The 16,899-nt window shown below is 38.4% G+C and overlaps 1 protein-coding gene and 1 pseudogene across 2 annotated transcripts; one reads left to right on the top strand and one right to left on the bottom strand.

Annotated features, from left to right (window-relative positions):
* Positions 1–608: 608 nt before the first annotated feature.
* LOC143855145 (37S ribosomal protein S27) lies at positions 609–6,563 on the bottom strand. Its single transcript, XM_077365356.1, has 2 exons — positions 6,212–6,563; positions 609–899 (listed from the first exon to the last, which is right to left on the bottom strand). The coding sequence occupies exons 1-2, from the start codon at positions 6,418–6,420 to the stop codon at positions 809–811; spliced, it is 300 nt and encodes a 99-aa protein (XP_077221471.1). The 5' UTR covers positions 6,421–6,563; the 3' UTR covers positions 609–808.
* A 3,367-nt stretch (positions 6,564–9,930) lies between these two features.
* On the top strand, positions 9,931–11,940 carry LOC143854519 (myb family transcription factor IPN2-like; annotated as a pseudogene). The gene is made up of 6 exons (XR_013237539.1): positions 9,931–10,294; positions 10,431–10,507; positions 10,620–10,686; positions 10,793–10,862; positions 11,017–11,089; positions 11,181–11,940. The product of XR_013237539.1 is annotated as a myb family transcription factor IPN2-like (transcript).
* Positions 11,941–16,899: the final 4,959 nt, after the last annotated feature.

Genomic DNA, 16,899 nt, shown 5'->3' on the forward strand with positions numbered 1-16,899 from the left:
CTAATGAGGCAGAAACTATAGTTTTATTAATGGGATTGAACATCTTCACGTAGTTTATCCGACAAACTAATGATATAAGGTTATTCCAGTAAGTTTATCCAACGAACTAATGATAGAAGGTTATTCCAGTATCATCATCCAGTGGGTTCTGAACGTTTTGAAGGATAGGATCTGAGATGTGCCATTGTTGCTAAGGATCTGAAATGGCCAAATCTTGAGATCATCGATGGTAAAAACATCCATTCCAAAGAAGAGAAGCAAGCATCCTTTCTTTGATCCACTTTCCCGAGCAGGGAAGAGAACGAAAATAGGCCGCAGATGGCGGCCTTGGTAGATTCGAGGATCTTACGCGGCGGAGCAAACTTTTCTATCATGTTGCATCTTCTCTGGCAGCAAAGCAACACCCCCCTCATCCATCATATTCAATCCTTTCTACAATGCCCAAAATCGATCGTATTCTTCACCTCTACAGGATCCAAATCACCCCTTGTGCAAAATCTCCTTCCCAGGTGTCTATGAGAATGTTGCCATAAATTACACCAAACATCAACAGAATTCAGTCCGATATACCGTGCCTGAACCATGAATCGATATTGTGCATAACCAAATAAGCAAGAACACTACAAAGTCACATTTAAAGTTAAATGATGTCTCTGTATAATCAGGTGAAGATCGATTTCAGCAGCGCAACCAATTGGGTCAACACGTTAGATTACAAAATTACAGCAACTCTGAGTAGCTATAAAAGTAACTAATAAAACAGCATTAGATGCAGATAATAGAACTCGCACGCCATTAGAGGATGACTTTATTTGTTACGTTTAACTGCACGCCTTCCTTGACCCTTCTTGGGTGGGCCCTTCCCACGACGCTTCAACATTTCTAGCTTAGACAAACGCCTGTTATACACAACAAAAAATGGTTATACATTTCAGATATGGGCTTTAATACCAAATTTCAGATGTAATATTCAAAGGATTCATCATTGTAAACAGCATCTGAAGTATAAAGATAACCAAACATCAAAAGGATGTGTTGGTGTAAAGAATAAACTACGTTCGATTTTAGAAATTTGGTTAGCTGATACCACAATAAGCTCAACATTTGAGTAATCTATCAATGTTGATTTCGCTATTGAAATAAGAACATAAGAAGTATGTTTGACTAACATAATATCTGGCCTGCAAAAAAGATGGTTACAACGGCCTTCAAAAGAGACGGTTACAGAAGAAGAAAACCGGTGTTTTAATCCGTGTTAGTAGTGCTTGATTTGTGGGCTTTTTGCACCATGATCCATCCACGGTTCACACGCCTGCTGGACAATTTATATAGTTCGACAGCTGTAGTGACGCTCTTGCAGGATACTAAACTGATCCTCTTTTACTAATTAAAAATAACATCAATAATGCCCATTAGGTTCCAACTTGTAACACAAAAACATTACACACATCAGGTGTTTCACTGTTCACATGCTAGTACAACTGACAAAAAATTGCAAGATTACCAATTTAAGCTTTCCAGTTTCCACTTTACATCTGTGATACGCATTCCAACAAGGAGTAGCCAACAATAAGTCAGGAAATCTGTTTTATCTCTACCTTGGAAGAGTACTAATAATATGTGTTACTGGATTTTTAGCCATCATAGTTGCATTGGGGAATGGCCCTTAATAGACAATAATGAAGGGCAGACCACCCTAAGGAGCTTGATCCTATTCAACAGCACTACGACAGATTCTACACATTCAGATCAATCCAAAAAATATAAGGTTCTTGCTATTCTTATTCAAGTATATTAAACATTTATATTGTTCCTGGACGTTTCCCATGCAAACTTATTAGAAATTGTGATTCAATCGTGTATAACGTATGCAGGAGAAGGAAAAGAGAGTTCGTAAGATCCAAAAGTGAAAACCCCACGACTCCTTATGTGTATTATAAATAAATCAGACAACATAGTTACAAGAATGCAACCCATTAGTGAGGGTTCCCATCAATGATATATGACGTGAAATATATCTATCAATACTCACCCTTAAGCTGAGCATAAATATTGATTATGCCTAGCTTACACAATATAGACTCCAACTTGGGGTTGACAACCCCTTTAGTTAAAGTGTTTGCAAGTTGGTTGATCCCCGGTCTTCACAAATGGCAAACAGATCTCCTTATAAGCAACTCCGTTGAACAATATGCCTGTCAATCTCTCTGTGTTTGATACGATCATGCTGAATTGGAGTATGAGTTATACTAATAGCAGCTTTATTGTAATAGTAAAGCTTCATGGGCCTTTCCACCTTCACTCTCATATCGTATAGAAGAATCCTGCGCCAAAGCAAAACAGCAACAACCCCGTGCCATAGCCATAATCTTAGCTCCAAACCTGATATGGCCACAAATGGTTGTTCTTGCTCAATGCTCATCCAAGAAACTAAATCAGCTGCATCTAGAGAATGTTTGTTTATGGGGCAATCTTTGATCATCGATGTGCACTTGTAACTCCTTTTCTTGTAATATACATTACTTTTGTCTAAAAAAACTACATTTCCTCCCACAAAGGTACAATCATGGTTTTAAATTTCGACCCAAAATCCGAAATTTCGGGTTTCGGTGGAGACCGAAACGAAATTGGCACATACCCGAAATGTGTATTAATTTCGCACGAAATTTCGGTCGAAATTTTGTTATTTCCGAAATTTTAGGGATTTCGACCATTTTTTTTTTTTTTGTTTTTTAATTATTTTATAATTATCCCAAAATTTCGACCGAAAGTCCCTGAAATTTCGGTCAAAATTTCAGGGATTTCGATAACTGATAAAATATTGTTTTTATTAATCGCCGGATTTCGAGAGAAATTTCGATTTTTGTGGGGCCCGAAACCTGTAACGAAACCGAAATTTAAAACCTTGGGTACAATAACCAATGGCAGAATCTCTATCATCCACAGAACCTGCCCAGACAGTAGGATGTCAATGGATCCACTTTGGATCGGATCCACTTTGGATCGGATCCACTTTGGATCGGATCCACTTACGCCTTGACCATGATCCATTCAGATTCCTTATTGGTCAGATCCTTTTTGGATTGCTTTTTGAATCATACTTTTCGAGTTTGGGTCACAATCCATTTTGAATCGGACCGTCCATCGGAGTGTCCTAGGTCCTACTTATGTTGTACAAAGTTAGGGCCTGGGATTAGGGAAGAGGAAACAGGAAAGAGGGAAAACACTCGAGAGAGAGGAGAATAGTCATTGAAACTAAAGCAGGAAAATGAAATCTTGTTTGTGGTTTTAAGTAGGATTTTTAAATGTTACAAAAATACCCTCACAAATAGACATAAATGAATGGAAATATGAAGGTTATTTTCATACATTGATCATTGGCACCTTCTATTCGGATCTAGAACGCTCCATCTGATTTTGGGGCCAAGTATGGGTTATGATCAGAAATAATTTCGGACCATAGGACATGGATCCAATAAGGCACAGTAGGATCCACCTGCTCCGCTCAAATCCAATTCAGTAACGTTCAATCCTTTGGATCCATTAAACTGTCTGGGTCCATTAACATCCCTACTAGTCAGCATCAGTAAAAGCCTCCATATATAGGCGACCATGATTAGAGAACAACTGTTTCCTGGAGAGCCCTTCAAATACCTCGGGACTTAACTGCTCATAAATGGAGAATCTGAGGAGCATGCATGAACTAAATGATCGCACTAACATCATATCTAATATCAAACTTAGTAAGAAATAAGTAAAGGAGACGTCCAACCAATCTCCGAAATAACCCCTCATTGGATAGAGGCCTTCCCTCACTTCCATTAGTGATTTGGGTCAACCAGACTACTATAGTATTTGCAGGCTTGGTCCCTAGCTTCCTCCATAATGTACTTCTTTTATGATATGAAGATACCCTTGTTCGAGCATGCAACTTCAATACCCCAAAAATATCTAAGCTACCCAAAGTCTTGATTTCAAATTCTTAAGCTAGGAATGCCTTCAACATTCTCAACTTATGAGGAGAATTCTATATTACCACAATGTCATACGCATAGACAATCAATGCAATCAATGTCGTTACCTCTTTCTTAACCAAGAGGGCGTAACCAACATGACAGGAGGTAGCCCAACTTCTTCACAGCTGGACTAATTATATCAAACAAGGGACATAAAGACTATTTCAATCCATAAAGCAAACTAGGCATTTGATCCATATAGAAAGTCAGCTAAGTAATGACGATAAATCAGATCTAAAGAAAATGAATCATAAATAATACATCTACAAAAATAAAGCTAACAAAGGCTCAAAAACAATACCCGAGGTGGCTAGCGGAATGGTACTAGATAATGGGTTCAAGGTGGGTGCTAATCTTGGGTTATGGAAATGGTTAAGGAAAATTGGGTAGAAAATAGATGCGAAATGTTAAGGAACATATTGGTTTTGGGGCGTGGCGTGGGTGGGCCGGGGGGGAGGAAGTGTATGTGAAAAGGATCAAATGAGGGAGAAATATAGGAAAATGGTTGATGGATCCTTTTTCCCACATTTGAATTAGCGTAGAGACTAGGGGTGTTACCATTTAGGAAAAAAAATGGGAGTAGGGGTGTTAGGGCTTTAGATGCATCGGGTTTAGGGGTTTATGTAAGATGGAATTTTGTGCCTGTATTTAGGATATTAGGTGGTGGGCCATGGGTAGAAGGGTTAGAAAGTTGTTTCTAAAACAAGATAGTAGGCCATATGGCTGATGTGGACTTCCTCGCATTTAGGACGAATCAAATATGAATTAAACACTAAAATAAGGCTTCAAATAAAAATAAAACAAAAATCTCCAGCTAAACAAACTAATCCTAGACCAAATCCCAACAACCTTACATCCAAAACCATCGTAAGATCTATCATTTTATTTGCCTCCACATTAATACCAGTAGCCACTAAGAACCTCCCATGGTTTTGAATTTTCACTGAAACCAACCCTAAGGACTGAAATGTTTCTATTTTCATCCTCACCAAAACGCATACTGAAATTGAAATGCATTATGACACCAAAACCCTAAGTGTGTGAGAAGGGTATACCATACCAGTGAGTGTTACATAATTATATTTATATGAAATGCACGTGAAATGAGACATATGTATTATATATAAATATCATATGAATTACATGTCAGATTTCACATGTACTGAATTATGAGACATATATGGCAGCGCATGTCACTAGGTATTCGATGTAAACTATTATGAGTGATTTTTTTTTTAAACTTTTGTGATGGGATTTTAGTGTGGATGTGTGCTTATGCTAATACTTAGTGAAGTTTCATCTTAAATGCTCATCATTTGCATAGATTTTCATACATTTCCATGATTTTATAGGATTTTCACAGAAATTTTCATCTGAAACCGAATTTTTTTCATTTTTGTCACGTCACGGCCGAAACATATACCGAAACCAAAAGCTGAAACCTTGGAACCTCTTTCCATCATTAATCTTCAGTCCTCTAACAAAAAGAAATTCTCTTCCAGCATAAAGTGCTTGAAGATGACTGGTCTCGCTTGAATCATGTAAAATGCATCACTTGCAAGTGTTTTCAAGCCTTCCAAATTAGTTGCCCTAAGTGAAGTAAGATATATGAAAAACCACAAAGTAGCCTGAATGCCAAAGGACCAATGTCACCAAAAACATAGATAATCTAAAGATCAAATTTAAAAACCAGATTCAAAACCGACCCAAAAGTGGGCAAATTTCAGATGGGCTCACTGAAGCATTTAACATGGAAATTAATCACAAGTCACGGTGTCGGGCTTCCAGCAACCACACCCACATCACTCTATCCAAAAATTGTGACATTCAGTAAGGTTCGGACTGCCACATCGACATCTACATTGGACCTTAAGGTTTATATTGGAACTAATACTTTCATTTGCTTTTCTCATACAATTTGGGTGTCCAATGTCTCATGAATGTGATAGACAAAACAAGCATGCCTCTACAGTGCGCATATACTTATAACACACAGAGAGATAGATATAAGGAAACAGACGGAGGGCATATTAGTAAAAACAGAGATATACAATCTGGGTTCTCATGAATGTGATAAACAAAACAAGCATGCCTCTAGAGTGTGCATATACAGATAACAGAGATAGAGAGATTAGTGGGGAATATAAACAAACAGTTGGTGGGCATGAGAAAATGGAGAAATTAAGAGTACATACTCGTGTTCTTGACGACCCATGACGAGGGGATCGTCTTTCTTGATGTCGTGAGGGTACCATGCAGCGACCTTCTCACCGATTAGCTTCTTGCGAAGGATCTTGTGTGGGGAGCGCTGCCCCGTTGGATTAAGAACGTGCCCGAAGATCCTTGCCCTCGCCTCCGTCACGCCTTTTATGGCTGCAGATGCCAATAGACTCTTCAGACTCATATTCTCTCTCCTACAACTTATCAGAGAGAGAGAGAGAGAGAAGAAGAAGAACAGTAGGGTTTAAGAGGGAGATTGGGAGAGGCTAAACTCGACTTTCGTCTCCTAACCTTTTTCTCATTATCTAAAAAACCAAATAAATCAAATCGAGTTTTTATATGATGAAAGGCCTTAAAGTCCATTCTTTTTGCAAAAAGTTCCCTTCGGCCAACACTATAGAATGATCCAAACCCCCCATAAGATGGGCCATGAAATCATTTCCATAGGTTGATCCTAACCATCCTATCTATAGAGGGTTAGGGCATTGATGATCCAACGATTTAGATTAGTTGAATGGTTTAATTTTGCACCACCATGGTGGGGTCACCAAATGGGTGGTCTAGATAGACCCATGGTTTTAAATTTCGACCGAAATCCAAAATTTCGGTGGGGACTGAAACCGAAATTTTCTGAAATTCAATTTTTCACCATTTACCAAATTTCTGCTTGGATTTAATGACATTATTTATTTAAAAAAAAAGTGTTACAAAATTTCGGCCAAAATTTCGGAATCGAAATTTGCATCCGGAATTTGGAACCAAATTACCAAATTTCGGATCAAAATTTTGGTTTTTGGTGGGTCCGAAACGGTTACCGAAACCAAAATTTTAAACCATGGATAGACCATCCAAAGTCAAAAACTTTTGGAGAGAGAAAGTAAGCCAACGGTTAAAAAGGAAAAGGGGTAGATAACCTGTTACACTGGTGAATTACTTACTCAACGGTTAAAAAGGAAGAGAATGACTTGCTCAGCAGGTAAAAAAAGTACATGAGGGACGAAAAATCCAAGGAGATTGGAGGGAAAAAAAGTCCTAGAAGTATCCCGGTAAAATAAAAATCCCATGTTTGGTTGACCGTACTATGGTGGGAAAAAAAACCCTTTGTTTGGTTGCTTGAACTCTTGGGAAGAAAAAAATTCTTCTCAAGCTTATTTTTGGTTCCTGGGATTATTTTGGGATGGGATGAAAAGGCAATCATTACAAGAGTGGGATTAAAAAAATTCTTGTGCTAAAAGGCAACCAAACATGAAATTTTACTAAAACTTCCTAGGACAAAATTTTTACTGGCAACCAATCGGAGCCAAAGGTCCCATCTAGTACCATTGGCCCCACATCGGAAGTGGACATATCCTGATTCCCTCATATTATAGGCTTATAAAATGAATGGCTCAAAACAAAGAACTGTGGCACACTCGTTAGAGGACCCAACAGATGAACCGTGAACGGTTTGGATCTTCGTATGTAAAAGGTGAGCCCCGCTGTACTTTTTTTTTTTAATGCCATTTTTGTAAAAGAAAATATATGCATACATACATGCGGATATCATATAAAAATTCATATCCATTTGAAGAATCAGTTGAAGACCACAAGGAAATTTCATTTCCTCTTCTTAGTGGGTTTGAATTTTGAAAGAGAATGGCCACTGTATCAGGCATTGATATAGGGGCCCAGCAATTCGGATATGAACATACTGGGTCCCAGCCCTGGGGGTGCTATTTCATCGAGGGAAAGGAAATGATCTATGTTTGGACACCAATAGAAGCAAGGCCCATTTGGTTTGACAGTTGAAATAAATTGTAGGATCAAGTAGGGCCCACTTCTTAGCATTTTTTGACAATACACAATAGTGACAAATGGGCCCCAGTCCCATTTGGTTCAACAGTTTAGAAGATGCCAGGATCAACTGGGCCCACTCCAGTCATCATTTGATCAAGATCCAACGGTGATAAGGATCCGTAAGATTCTGTGGGATCAGTGCTCAACGCCAGATTATTTCGCTAGTTCATGCAAAACCCACATGCTACTCTTCCATTGTTTAAACTTTGAAGCATAAATAATGATCTAATGTTAAATGGGATTGGTAAAGCGTCTGTTGCATGAGAGAGCAGCCACATAGGCTCAGATTTTGTCTTATTCATTTAATTCATATGAGGTGACTCCTCTCCGCGAAATGCCTTCTGGGATGGACGCTAGCAAATCCCATGTTAAATACCAGCTTTACAAAAAGTATTTAAATGGACCAGCTACGTGGGAACTAATGGGGGATTTGTTTATAAGTAGAATACAAAGTACAAAGTATGGCCTTAAAAGTAAGAGAAAGGTCTTTCTCATCGGTGCATAGGGTTTTCAAAGTAGATGCATATATAGAATTTGGAGCACAAACCCAGTTGGGTTTGTAGTCGTTTAGGGAGAATGCAATTAGGAATATTTCTTTATTTGTCGAAGAAGAAAGCATCTATTCCCTCATGGAATAGAGTAAATTAATGGTGTCCATTCATCTCCCATTCATCTCTTTAGCTTTCTATGATATCCATGAGATTTGAGACACTTTTTGCCTTCAGCCAGAGAGAGAGAGAGAGTGAGAGAGCTTTATATTGTTCTTACTCATCTTCATTTCACTTTTTTTCTATATATGTGGGTCCATGTAGCGTTTAAGACCTATTTAAATTTGTTTTTTTGTGGATTAATTTTGATGGAATAGCTTTGATGATAAGCAAGGGAGAGACAATCTTCTATTCCACAAAAGCCATAAGGTTCATTCGCAGCAAGCTTTAGAATAAGAAAGTCCCTGCCACGGTGCCACCTGCCATTAGGCTTCACATGCATGACCAGTAATGGAAAGAGAAGTTCACATCCTCTCATAGAACCCACCTCAAAATTTAAACGTTCCATATAAAAATAGCCGTTCTTCTCTCTCTCTCTCTCTCTCTCTCTCTCTCTCATGACATAGGGTATCCCACCCTATTTTTTAGGGCAGGACTATTCCCTACGTATGCACGCAATCACCTGTAAACCACGTGTATTGGGTAAGAGACGGGGATTTGAACTCACTCCCAATGGGGAGCATACCCATGACTTTAAACCAAAGAGCCACACGCGTACGGGTTTTCTCTCTCAGCTATTTGCTGACAATATTTATTTGATTTCATTAGATGATGGGTTGTGATTTGTTATCATCAAATCATTATCATGCAGAATTGTGAAACTTAAAGACACGTAAGATATTTAATATATTTATAATAAAGACAAACACCTAGGGGTTCTTTGGTTGCTACCAAAATCTGTCCTTGATTATTTGTGACCAAGATTAAATATTTTAGGGGATTTGCTAGCGTCCATCGCAAAGGGCATTTCGCGGATGGTCTGTTGCATCTGACAGTAGCCACAGAGGAACAGACCATCTGCGAAATGCCCTTTACGATGGACGCTAGCAAATCCCATATTTTAATTATTATTTGCAAATTGGACATTAAGAGCTCTTTAAAGGCTATCAAATCTATCATTTTTAAGACTGCAGTAACCATTATTTGCAAATAATGATCTTTAACTTCAAAACCCATTTGGATTTAAGGTTATATGCATGTAATTTTGGAGGTATCCAAAGAGACCCTTTGATAACAGATGTTAAAGTAAATCCTTGGTTCTATTTAAGCACAAGCTAATAGTCTCTCTCTCTCTCTCTAGAGTATCTTTTGGCAAAGGGAACCTGGATGATGAAGTTGGTGGCTTTTTTACGGGAATAGCATGACCACCAGTGTATGGCTTTCTAGTATAGAGAGAGAGAGAGAGGGGGGGGAGCTTCTCCTCTTAAAAAAAACGCACCCTATTCCTTCCCATATGCGTCGCATTTGTTCTTGAATCTCTTCCTATTCTGTTGAGCAGCCGAGAGAGAATGTTCCATCCCAAGAACCCTACTATGAATTCCCATGAAAAGCCATTGTGTGTTCAAGGGGACTCTGGCCTTGTCCTCACCACCGACCCCAAACCACGCCTCCGATGGACTGTCGAGCTCCACGACCGCTTCGTTGATGCCGTCACTCATCTTGGAGGACCAGACAGTATTACCTCCTTAACTCTTACTTTTTAATTTATTCTACCACATCATTCTTCTATATCCTCAACTTTTTTTGCATGTGCTTTCTAATGATGTTATCTACATATGAAGCTTTTTCATCTCTCTGTTTGAATATGTAGAGGCCACCCCAAAAACCATCTTGAGAGTTATGGGTGTTAAGGGTCTTACTCTTTATCATCTCAAGAGCCACCTTCAAGTATGTATGAAATAGGGTTCATATGTTTTCTTTGTTACTGCGCTCTTTGAGTTATTTCTTCTTCTCCTCCTCCTCCTCCTCTTTGTGACATCTTGCGCAATGTTGTCGGTAGAAATTCAGGCTTGGGAAGAACCCACACAAAGAATTCATTGATCACTCTATGAAAGATGGTGAAAGAGGTGATTGTGCATAGTAGGATGGCAATAGATTGTTTTGGCCTACTCTTTTTTTTTTTCTTTTGGATACCATGACATGAGTAGGTGAGTTATTCCATTATAATCGCAGCTTCAGCCTTTGATCTGCAAAGAAATGCCGCGTCATCGTCATCCGGGATACTGGGTCGAAGCATGAACGAGTATGTAACTAGCATGATCTTTATTGCACCCTTGAGTAAATAGAGATTTTATGTTAAGAAAGGCTTGTTTTTTGTTTTTGTTTTTCATGGAGCTAGTTCCATTGGGATTTATGTTATTGAGACTGTTTGGGTTTGTATTTGTTTGATAATTCAGTAGGAACGTACACATTAATGAAGCACTTAGGATGCAAATGGAGGTCCAGAGAAGATTGCATGAACAAATAGAGGTAAATCTGAAAAAATTTCCATGCGAAATATCATCAAATTTTCCATTGCAATTTCGACATGGTTGAGCATATTTTGGCTATGGGGAATCAGGTCCAGAAACACCTTCAGTTGAAGATTGAGGCTCAAGGGAAGTATATGCAGACTATACTAGAGAAAGCTTGCCAGGCGGTGAATGGTGAAAACATGACTATCAGTAATCAAGAAACCATTGATCCAGGTGCCATTAAGGATTTGTGTTCTCCTTTCAATTTTCCTTCTTTCCAAGACCTACACATATATGGTGAAGAACAACCTGATCAAGGGATTTTCCCAACTAACAATAACATTTGTATGGGGAAGAAGCCTAGCCCATATGATTGTAATAGCAACAGCCCAATACTTTGGGCCGACGATTTTCGGTTGCAGGAGTTGGGAACAGCGGCAGCATATATGGGCTCTCAAGAAGATGCTTTCAATGTTGATCAACTTCAAATTGCACCATCTGGAATCAATAGCAGTAGAAATTTATGAAACAAAGCCAATGCAATCAGCAGATGGCTCAGGTGAAAAGAAATTCGAGATTTTTGGGACGCTTGAAAGGCCATCGCCACGAAGAGCACCACTTCATGTGGATAGGATTCATCCCATGATCAAGGGTGGTGTTTTACTTCGAACAAGAAACTTGTCTTATGGGTGAGTTTAAAACATTTATGTACGAGCTAGATTTAGCATTAATTTGCAAGCTTAAATGTTTGACATGAAATGAACTCTTTCAAATTCAGTTATCAAACATCAGAATTTGTCAATGTATTCAGGTTAATTTGAAATTAGTACGCATTTAAATGCACACATTTTTTTTTCCATTCTCTTCTCCTCTAGATACTTCCTATTGTCATTCAAATTTATGTCCTGGATATCTACCTAGGAAGAAGAAGAAAAAAAAGATGAAGTATATTTAACCTAGGACTTGTCAAGTTTCTTCATGTGGGACTGCTATTATTTTGCAATTGCCATGTTTCTTCATGTGGGTCATCCTTGTTGGCCCCAATTGATTTCCAACATTCTTGTTTTTTGAGGTTATTTGCTAATGCAGTAACATTTTTTTGGGTTGCTTTTAAAGTTATTTACTCCCATCATTACAAAACAAAATTACAAAACCCATTGAGAATTGAAGCAACTCAACTCCTAATATCCATGCAAAACATGGGCTTTGTGTGGTAGAAAACCCTAGAATATATGCTTCCAACCCTGATTTGGAGACTGATGGGCTACTCCCATTTTCCTTGATTTAGGGGGGATTTCCTTTGGAGAGCATCCGACAAGAAGTATCTCCAGTTCCTTTTTCTTTTTCAGCACTTGATATTCCTTGTGCATTAGTAAGAATATAAAGGGAGAAGAACCTCTCTTATTAGATTTATCTATATCTGTGATTAGACCTATGAAGAGGGTTTTCTATTGTTGTCGAGAAAAGATGGTGGTGCGGTGCAGCTACCTTTATTGGTTGCAGGGAAAATTAGAGGGGCGCAAGTTGGCAAGAAAGCTCATTCAAGAGATTCAAAAGATAGGGTCATATTAGAGAAGAAAAGATAAAGGAGAGGGGGCAAAGAATACCACGCACTCCCACGCGTGTTGTCATCGATGAAGCTTCGAACTTTCAGTAGGCAGAGGTGGGATGTATCAAAAGTTGATAGAAATATGACGTGAGTAGATATAGTTCTAAAGCTAAGTGATTTAGGGGCTCGTTTGTTAATGGAAATCATTTGCAAACAAACAAATGACCTTGGATTCTGTTTGTTGGTCTCTAGGCACAATGTTGGGTTTAGGCGAGACTTTTTGCTAAGAAAGTACAGTGGGGAAGCTTCTTTTGCCTACTCAAGAAGCTTCTTTTGCTTATTCAATTCAATTGGCTGAGGTAGGACTGTTCTTCACGGCTTTTGTGGAAAGACAGAGCGATGAGCCTGCAAAAAAAATTTAGCTGACACCTAAGTTCTCTTTCCATGACCGGAAGAATCCATATACTTGTGATTCTTTTATTTTTTGCATGTGTAAACGCGTTGGAATTGGCATATGAAGTAATCACAGTTATTTTGTGGAGAGAGAGAGATCATAGTTGGCTGTCAAACAAATGCTGTGAAACGACCAGTTACTGCAACAGCTTAAGCTTCTGGAGAAGGCGTTATTATTCTTTTATACTTTAACACTCTCCCTCACGTGTGGCCCCTCTTCCTTTGGGTTGGCCTACACATGGCACATGTGGCACCACTTTTGGGATGACCATTGCATATGTGAATTTTTGACATCAAGGAGGTTTGAGTTTGAACTCAGGACCTTTGCTTTGATACCTTTTGGAGTAACTGGTAGTTTCACATATCCAAATCGATAAGGATCGACCCATGTTTGGTCAGGATAGGTTCGGATCCTTACCGGTCGAACCCTAATCTGACAATTCCTAAGGCCTCGTTCGTTTCAGATTGTGACAAAAGATGGTGAGGGCCCAATAATCGGTTGGGGCCCTCACCATCTGTTGTCACAATCTGAAACGAATAGGTCTTAAGAATCTACTTTCGGTGTTGGGTCATGATCCATTTCAATTCGAATTGAATTATTTATCAGTGTTTAGGGAATAGTTGGAATACAAGAAAATACATTAAAAAACATGAAGGGAATTTCATATTTTACCACTATTTAATCGGACCTACGACACTCCATCAGCCCCACAACTTGTGTGCTTATGCTCCATCCGATTAGGTTTCGATTGAATCTATATCCCATCTAGGACAATCGGACAGATCTACAGCTTATATCTATATCCCACCCATTTCGATTTGTAACCTTTGGATGGGTTTGATAGTCCAAATCTGTTGCCAGCTCTAGCTCTGATTAAGGAATAATTCAACGAGACAAATGTCAAAAAATTCGGGAAATGTCTGGAAAGAATTCCTGTGAATTAAAAAAAAATGTATATGTTTTTCCAATTTTCAATTCATATATCTATTGTATATAAGGTTGTTTTTTCTAAATAAAGAAGAACAAAATTCATGGGAGGAGTGTCAAGTAATGTGTTTACTAGATTAAGATGAGACTTCATTTTCCACTATGATATCTTTTCAAATAATTTTGAATTTCACAGGATATTAACAAATAATATATGAAAATTTGATGATTCCATTGGCATATTCACATAGAACCTTGAAAATTTGGGTCTAATTTGAAAATTTTGCATCTAATTCAAAAATAAGAATACAATTCTTCAGCCAAATTTTCAGCTCTTGTCAATGGAATTCCTTGTGGATTCTTTATTCTTCCAATAGGATTGGGCACGGAGATCCCTCTCCCATCTTCTTCATCCTTCTTGCGGAGGCATTGAGCAGAAACATTCATTCACTTGAAAATTCAGGCACTACAGAATTCCTTTATCTCCCATGTGCCATTTCCTCTTTGCAGATGACACCCTATTCTTCTTAAAGCTAAGATTAAGGGAATCAAGATGCTTTATCAGTACAAAGATTTGGTCAGCCCATAAAAATATAAAAGCATTCTTTGGGAGGATTTGTTTAGAAAGGAAAAGGTGAATTAAAGACTTATTAGAGATCCTGTTGGAGAGCTCCCCATATATGGGTGACCCTCTTTAGATTTCCGTTGGTTGAACTCTGACACCCTGCAGACTTTCATCATCTAGAAATTTTCTCTATGTGAGATTAGTTGGGATATCACACACTACCATCTGCCTTCCAATTAATGAGGATTAGCCGACTATCATTTAGTACAAGATATTATGGAACCAATTCAAAGATTGTACCCAATTGAGAGGGTAAAGCCAAAGCTTGTCAATCTTATTGTTGCTGAAAGAAAAGATTTTGGAAGCAATAGGAAGTTCAATACAAGGCTTTGAAATTCCAACTGCACTGCAAGAAATATAGGAATTGGTCGGCTAAATCCAGTCACCAAAATGGCAAAAACTGTCGCTATATGTCTTCAGTGACAGAATGCATCCATAGTTAGAAAGGGCGTCGCTTTTTTCTTTTTCTTTTTTTTTTCGAATGACAAAGAATTATATTAACGATAAAAGAATGGGGAAACCCCGCTATGGAGATGGCCAATGAAGGAAGAGAAAAGAAAAAAAAACAAAAGAAACTGTTACGTGTCCACTTGGAAGAAATAAGTTTGTTTAGATTTTGTTGCTTTTGAGATTTGCTTTCTAATTGTTTAGGATAAGTAGGAGTGTTGTTGATAAGGTTTAGTTAGATTAGAGACTTTCTATAAATATCATGTACGCAGACTTTTAGAGGAATGAAGAAAATTGTTAAAAATTGTGTCTCGTGCACAAAGGAGGATTGATCCTTCCCTCGAAGTGGATCAAGAGGCCGATCTTCCCTCTAAGAAGATCAATCCGTTGCGAACCGGATTGGGTTTGTAACAGAAACCCTCCACAAGGGACAACCAGACAACAATAAAAACACACGAGGTGCATAATCAAACATCTCTAAGCTCTACTCATATACCCTTGCCTAGCTAACCTATCAGCGTCATTGTTTGCTGACATTCTGACATGCTGGAAGGAAATAGATGAGCCTGCCAATCTCATCAAAGCAATGAGCAAATCTTCATGGAAAGACATGAGATCCCTTAGCCACCTTATCACGTTTAGGGGAGTCTCCTTTCGTTGCTACTCCATCTGTGAGACCGCCCTCCAACATCATGATAGCCTAGAAAACTGCTCTAACATCCGCATCGTTTGAATCAATAATCCCAATGGACCAGAGAAAGCTCATCTCATTGTCCCACCCTGATTCTCTATGAACTCTGCCTAATCTAGCTGAACTTGTCAAAGTTAAGCTTCACCTGATCTGAAGACCAAGAGGCTCCTATCACTTGGAAATCGTGATCCCCTGCTTAGAGCTGACACAAATATCCTTCCACCCATTCCAAATATTGAATGCTGAGACAACCTAAAGTTGGGAAGGGTACTCACCCAAGATATATTTATTGCTATCATTTTCAAAAATATAAATTGAGCGCTTTTTACCAATTCTCTAAAGACACGAACAATCATCTCCTTCCATGCTCTCCTTCCATAGTACCCATATTGTACCTAGCAATGTCACATTCCAAAGGGCAACAGTAAAGGGCAATAACAACGAATTCTGTGATAGGTAAACATTTTTTTGCTATAAATCAAGGAATAGCAATGTATATATATATCCATCGCTCAACTCAACTCAACTCAGCCTTCGTCCCAAACTAGTTGGGGTGGGCTAAATGAATCCTTTAGAAAAATTTCATGAAGAAGGTGAAAGGAATCTACTTGACTCTAATCCTAGCTCTAGTTGGGTTCTTCTATGTAGATCTTGTAGATCATTTTCTTCCATTCACAAATACATTGATTTGAAGCGGCTAATAAAAATTATGTCGCCAAAAGGAAAAAGTGATGCGAAGGATGGACTTTCAGTGAGGGATTACAAAAATATGTCACCTTAAGGAAAATTTTGGGGGGCACAAGTGACGGGACTATATAAGAAAACAAGTAACGATGACATATAATGACAGGAAATTGAATCCATTGCCAAAATCTTGTAGAAATTTTCAGCTGCATAGACTTGGGAGCGACTGGGTATTTAAAAAAATGGCGACGGATAATCAATTCCGTCACTAATTATTTATATTAAAAATCCATGTACTTAATATGGATTATGAAAAACCATCGCTAAAGAGATACAAATAGCAGCAGGCTTCTTGTAACCATCTATCGAGTTTACTAATTAGATAGAAAATGAAAATAAAAATTGAAAGTGGAGAAAAAAAAATGCAAATGAAATGCACTTTATTTTGC

The sequence above is a fragment of the Tasmannia lanceolata genome, unplaced genomic scaffold (assembly GCF_043159265.1).
Source record: "Tasmannia lanceolata isolate RefF3 unplaced genomic scaffold, GAP_Taslan_0.1 ptg000020l, whole genome shotgun sequence".
NCBI lineage: Eukaryota > Viridiplantae > Streptophyta > Magnoliopsida > Canellales > Winteraceae > Tasmannia > Tasmannia lanceolata.